A 7,064-nucleotide genomic window follows, 5' to 3' on the forward strand; every position below is an offset into this window, starting at 1 on the left:
GGGTTTTTTTTTTAAGATTTTTTTGTTCTTTTCGCAAATACGCTTTGTTTCGAAGATACAGGACGCTACAAAACTGCTGAAAAGGACTACCACCAGCTAGGGTACAGTCTTCTATTCATTGATGGCCAAACTTTTTAAAAACACTAGGGTTATTTTTTTATTAAATTACAGTCCCCAATTATCCCATTTCTCAAACTTCTTAATTTTCCACTGGAATGTACATGGCCCCATAAAGGAAAATCCAAGGGATTTAAGTCTGAAGATCGGGTAAAAAAACAGATTTTCAAAAATTTTTCAAGGACAAAATCTTAAAATAATCCCAGGACACCATACATTGTCCAACCTATTTTTCTAATTAGTGAAGATACCTTTCTAATAATAAAAGTCTTTATTTCCAACAGGATTAATAGGAAATCAGTCAAAATACAACATCAAGTGGAAAAATAGTAATGTAGAAACAATAAAAAAAACAAAGAAAACAATTCGATAAGTAATCTAAACTCAGAGAGTTAACATAAGATCGAAATTCAAGAACGATTCATTTGGAAATGTTTAACATAGATATGGAACACTTACTCTTATCATATTATAATATTGAACATAAGGAGAAGAGTTAGACAGAAAAAGTCAGAGAGAACTAATTTGTAAAAGAAGAGAGTGATGAAAGTGCTTATTAACATTAACCTAGTAAATTGCACAATGTGTTTACTTTCAGAATTTGTGGACGTTTCAGATTCCTTGGAGTATGAAACAATAGGTCTCCCATTTCCATCTGTTTGTCTGTCTGTCGTCTGCCGTTTGTTCGCCGTCTTTTTGGATTGACAGATAAAATTCGAAATTATCGGAGCGGTAGTTGTCAATTTTCGTAAAAATGTTAGGAATATTGTGTAAGTAGATAATTCGATAATTCTACTTACGTCTCGACAAATTACCGTCAATTTGAAAGTTTGAGTTAAGTTTGAGTGAAACTATCGTAGACAAACCCTCAAGAATCCATGGCTATCTTTGATACTTTGATGGTGTTTTTTGTTGGTTTTTCGGAATCGATGTCCTTCATTTTATCCTTTATCAACGCTATAACAATCTTAAATTAATTCCACTGATTTTTCTAGTGTGTCATTATTTTTTCATATTTCTGCTGCCTCTTCAAAATTTATTTCTTTAAATATCACAAATGACCACACATTTTTAATGGCTGCTTCAGAAATGGTTCGATCTTCGTTTTTTCACATTTCACAAAATTTTTCTGAAAGTGCAAATCTTCGACTGGAACTTTAGGTATGCTTTAGTACACCCAAACCAAACTTTCATGTAAATCCTGATAACAAAAATGCAAATATCTGCAAACAAAGCCTCATTTTTTAGAGAAATGGATACTAGATGCAAAACAGGATTTTTTTGTGAAAATATAGACACGAACTAGGTGCATGGCACTAGGTGAACAATTTTTTATTTTCTTCTCTTTATCGCCTATTAGAAATATATCAAGAAGTTCTCGATATTCATGCCTGTATTGAATTTCAATTATATAATTTGGGTTTAGCAAAGTTGAGAATGTTCTAATGTCTTTTACACTGGCAGAGCTCTCACTCTCAACATTTTATGACACGGACTAGACGATTTCTTCTCAAAGAAGAGGAGAATGCCTGGACTACACGTTACTTTATTTCTTGCAAAAATTAACACACTTCCTTTTTGTAAATTTAGGCCCTCGTTGGCACGTGAAGAAATTAAGTCAAGAGTCTCAATTTTTTTGTGTGATATTCCTACAGCAATATTAATTTTTTATGGGGTAGACTTAACTTCTTCGAGAAAAAAAAATATGATGCACAAATAAGGAACGCTCTAATGAATATATCTGTAACCACTATTAAGTTAGCAGTGTCATTTTAAAAAATACTTATAAACTCCTACTAAAAATACATCCTGGACTGGGATAGTTGTCTGAAACAAGAGAAGTTCTATACATCGTAAATGATTATACACATAATGTAACATTTATTAAAAACTGGAGTCTATTATACATACTTCTATCATAGTTATAGAATAAGTAACCTCGTGGGCCAACGAGTCTTTTAGAACATCTCTTCTGTTTATGAGACAAATCAGATAAGATTACTTAAAAAACCTATACCTACTGCTATTTTAAATTATTGCTTAATCGCATTATTTGGAAAAAATGATAAATCTCATGATAATAACTATCCCGTGGCTACTTAAACCTATATAAAACTAAAATTCAGTTAAACGTTCTGTAAAATTTGCTTTAAGATCTTTCTACAAATTTGGCAGAGTAATGTACAGGTGATAAAGTGATTCCAGGTAAACATCTTGCGGTAGGTGCTTCTGAATCAGGAGAAAGAGTGACCGTATATTTCCTCAAGATCTCAACAAAAAACATAAAAATTGCAGTTTTAGCCAAAATTTCTCCAAGGCAACGTCTGCGCCCTGTAACAAAACACTTAAGCAACAAAAGTAAATACATCTGTGATCCATTCCAAATCAATACACTTTTTCAAAAACTTTGTTGAAATATTTACAAGATCCGATTCATTTATAATCTTCATGATTTTTGAACTGTATAGGAGTTTTAAAGTTTCTGGGAAGTTATTTAGTGTGGAGTGGAATATTATTACTATTACTCTTCAAGTTTAGCTACCTAGTCCAAATGGTATAAGTTTTTCGTTTGCAATCAATGAGCCATTCTCATCTAAAAACCTTTCTGGCATGAAGCTCTCTGAATTTTTCCAATATTTTGAAGAATTGTGAACGGAATACAAGCTTATTAAAATTGTAGTATCTTTTGGTAGAACGTATTCGCCTAGAACTGTGTCATGCATTACTCGTCGTGGTCCAATAATTGGAAGTACGTGGCGAAATCTCATCACTTCTAATAACACTGCTTCCACGTATGGAGCCCTTTAAAAAATAATCACACATTTTTGTTTAAGTAACTAGTGCAAATTTTATAAAACACACTTATGTCTGTCTGCATATTCAATGACCCAATTTTTTCCAAAATATTTATCAATTTCCTCTTGAACTCTTTTTTGCACATCGGGATACATCACCATCAAAAGAAAGGCAAAATCTAGGGTTCCACTAGTAGTTTGAGCACCCGCAATAAATAAATCTAAACAAATCATTACTAATTGATCCTCTGGAAAAAAAGACAATTACGTTTAGTGTTTTTTCTTTATAAAGTGTTACCGTTAAAATCTTCGCCATTTTTATTGTTCAGTTGCATTTCGGAAATATACCGATATATCAAATCCTCATTTTTCCCTTCTTCCCAAGTTTGTTGATGCTCGCGAATAATTTTCATGAAAAAGTCTTTCATATTAGTGTTTACTTTTTGTATTAAATTGTAACCGCTCCATTCGGGCACAATATGTCTCAACCACGGATACTGGGAAAGTGTTCCACCGGTCATATCAAACGCTCGCGATCTAATATGAAACAAATCTAACAACTCTTTCAAAAGACTGTCTTCTCTCGGAATTCGTTCACCTGTTATTAGCACCCATATAACGTTCAAAATACTAGGTGCTAAAAATTTATCAACAGAAACATTACATCCATTGGACTGCAAAATACTCAAAACTTCAGCAATTTCATCACGTATCATTACTTCCATTGGTTTTTTACCGAAGCCCAGGTTTCTTAAATGACGATTTACGAAATTTCTTTGACTGCTCCAAGTCTCGCCTTCAGTGCAGGTGATACCTAGAACATAAATCTTTCTTGTGTAATTAGAGTAACAGTTGTACAGATAAACCCACCGTTCTTTTTTCCCAAACAGCGTAATTTCAAGAAGAAATTGTCAGGTCTTCCATCGTATACATCATTCGTTAACACTTCTCTAACGAAAGGGTACGAAAAGACAGTAACCACATGTTCATTTCCTAATTTCAATCCCAATACATCCGTTTTATATTTCTGCGCTAATGCTTGTAAAGCGTGGTGCTGACCTCCCAAAAGTTTAGATAATCTTTTCAGTTCATACAGACTTCCAACGAAAGGTAACCAAACAGGTCCTAAATGGAAGCAAACTTCACGTTATTTGATATTTGTATTATCGCATAATTACATAAATAAGGAAATTCCGTGATGTGATAACTGCTTTAAATAAAACAAAATCAAATTTTGTAAACAAATGTTTTAAAAATATACAAACAAGGATACTCGGTAGAGAAATGCTGACTGGGAAACAAAGGAATGATTGCTTTGAACTTGTATCGATTAATGAAGAACTTGAATGATTTAAAAAACCAATCTGTAATTCAAATAACAAACGTTTACAGTTTTAAGCCAATCTAAATAGACTCTGCCAAATTTCTTTTATGATTGATCAGCACTTTATGTTTGTGAAACGCGAGGAAAAATGTCGCAGTCGGAGTGCGATTCGAACCCACCGGGTATATGGGGAGAATATATTGTCCCACCACAAGCTCAAATTTATTAACATCTATTTGTTTTATGTTTTTGTCTTCAGATATAAATTTATCAAAGTAACCTTTGTAGCCCATTATAACTAATCAGGATATTTTTTAACTTATTAATAAATTTAACTGACAAAGTTTTAACTAGTAGGTCGCATTTTATTATTTTGCTAAAAGTCCTTCTTAGAACTGTTATGATATTGGATAATATTTAGATTTAATAATCTTCAAAATATATATTAGTAACTTTAACACCGTTTTTTTAATATTTGGTCACTGGACTGGGAAAAATTCAATTTATTTTTCCACCCCAATGTAAAAAAGTGTATCTACCTATTTATATTAACAAACAAACAAAATATAATGTAATATACTTATCCAAAATTGTTTTTCATCTCCTAATGGACCAAATCTCAACAACATTTATTATTACAAAATTCACTAAACAAGTCCTGTATAAGTATAAAATAGTACTATATGTCAAAACTTAATAGCCATTTTGAGGCACTAAATATTTGTCGAAAATAAAAATTACTAATACGAGACATGCAGTTGCCTACAACTAAAAGCTTCTTATTTTTGTTTTTGATTCAAAAGATTTTTAATTTAATAATGTAATTCTAATAATTCTACTGATAATAAAGGTCGAGGTAATAAACAAGAGAATCTTGTTGATTGAAAATTGATCGTTTAATTTTATAACGAAATAACATTTTAGTAGCAGATAATGGCTGGAGAAGTTTGACTTGAAAATGTAACGATCGAAGACAAATTTTCAATTATCAAAGGCTGTCTTTGATCGTGTTTTTATTGCTCTCTCGGTGTATAGTGCGTGAAAAATCATTCTTTACTTTAGGCAAATATTTGGGAACTAATGTCGTCTATAAAAATTCAAAATATAAAAAAATCTCCATGCACTGTTGTGAATCTTGTGTGTTAAATATTTTAACTGCGAATAACTATATTTCTTACTAAATACACTGACCGGCAAAAAACCGGCCTCCCTGAAAAATTTCGCAAAACCAAACTTTAAACTTTATTAATTTTACTAGTGATCGTTATTTTATTAAAGAACTATTCACTATTGACAGATGATGTATAAATTAGCAAAAAAAAAAGATACATAAACGCAGTATTAAATTTAATTGAACAAAATAACAGAGTTAATGGAATTGTTTTCGCCTGAAAACGTTTATTAATTGCCAAACTTATAATCAAATGATGAAAAACACTGTTTACAAAAACAGCCTCCTTCATTGTTTTTTTTTTAAGAAAAGATCGTACTTGGTCTGTTTCTGTTATTTTGTTAAATAAAATTTAATTCTGCGTTTATTTGTCTTCTTTTTTTTGCTAATTTGTACATCATGTGTCAATAGTGAATGTCTCTTTAATTAAATAACGATCACCAGTAAATTAATAATTTTTAAAGGGGTTTTGCGAAATTTTTCAGGGTGGCCGGTTTTTTTTGCCGGTCAGTGTATATAAGAATAAAAAATCGAGTAACGTAGCGTTACTTTCATATTAAAATAAAATTTCAGATAAACTTGTGAATATAATCTTACAAGAATTTGGTGTTTTTCAGATTGATAATAACATCTCGAATAAAAGCACTGCTAAACATGAATTGTGTGCTACATTAAATGTAAGTAAATTATCCTAAAATTATTGTGTTTTGAAATTTAGCACTTGAGATATTTTACAAGAGATTACACTATCTCGTCAGAAAATAGCAAAATGTCTATATGAAATTTAAAACGCACTTATGGTAACAAGGCTTCATTTAATAATGAATTGTAATTTTAATGTAATAAGGAAAAACATTGACATGAGAAAGAATTACAGATTGTTACACTTAATAGCAGCGTACACAATTCTTTTTTCTAGCTAGTGAATTTAACATTTTTAGACGTGTATGCGAATATGTTATTTTACTTTGGCTACACCAACTCCCTTTTTTTAAGACACACGTTAAATTAAATATATTTTTGCACAAACATTCATTCGAAACTCCTAAAGTTGTTCCTGAATTCGATAAGTAAGCATTTAATCAGTCATACAACATTTAGTAATTGTTCCAGTTTTTCTAACAAGCGTTTGAATATCGACCTACACTCACGAGTGATAACTAAATATTCAAATTTAAATTTACCTGGAGGAAAATTCGGAGGTTTTTGCATTTGCTTCGCCAAATAAAGTACTAGTGATACAACTGTAATCAATATTGCTATGAAAAACATGTCTATGCTTTTACAGCACTGAAATAAAAGTTATGAACGGTTACCAACAATCACTACTGAAATATTTGCAAACTGAAATTATCAACTAGTTGTACTTGTTTACTTAGTTGTCGCAGGCGTCGGGTGTAGAGAGGGAAAGACTGAAATATTCTTGATAATTTATTAAAAAATTAGAGTGATAAGAATATACATTGATATGCAAACACTGCTTGTTAAGCTCAAATTCCTAAATTAGTTTAAATTTACTGTTGTTTGATATGTAAATATTTTTTTCTCGTTAACAAAAAGCTGGATTTGAATTGTTAAGTACATCATGGTAACCACTAACATCACAAAAAACTAAGATTTCCTTTTTTACTCCGACAACTAGTTTTTTATATTCATC

At 31.0% G+C, this 7,064-nt stretch overlaps 1 protein-coding gene across 1 annotated transcript; it reads right to left on the reverse strand.

Annotated features, from left to right (window-relative positions):
* Positions 1–1,978: 1,978 nt before the first annotated feature.
* On the reverse strand, positions 1,979–6,772 carry LOC135134954 (probable cytochrome P450 305a1). Its single transcript, XM_064063862.1, has 6 exons — positions 6,592–6,772; positions 3,783–4,037; positions 3,211–3,726; positions 2,980–3,160; positions 2,660–2,919; positions 1,979–2,448 (listed from the first exon to the last, which is right to left on the reverse strand). The coding sequence occupies exons 1-6, from the start codon at positions 6,677–6,679 to the stop codon at positions 2,267–2,269; spliced, it is 1,482 nt and encodes a 493-aa protein (XP_063919932.1). The 5' UTR covers positions 6,680–6,772; the 3' UTR covers positions 1,979–2,266.
* Between the last annotated feature and the right edge of the window lie 292 nt (positions 6,773–7,064).

The sequence above is a fragment of the Zophobas morio genome, unplaced genomic scaffold (assembly GCF_036711695.1).
Source record: "Zophobas morio isolate AGI-343-1 ecotype UQ-CSIRO unplaced genomic scaffold, CSIRO_AGI_Zmor_V1 ptg000024l, whole genome shotgun sequence".
NCBI classification, from domain to species: Eukaryota; Metazoa; Arthropoda; class Insecta; order Coleoptera; family Tenebrionidae; genus Zophobas; species Zophobas morio.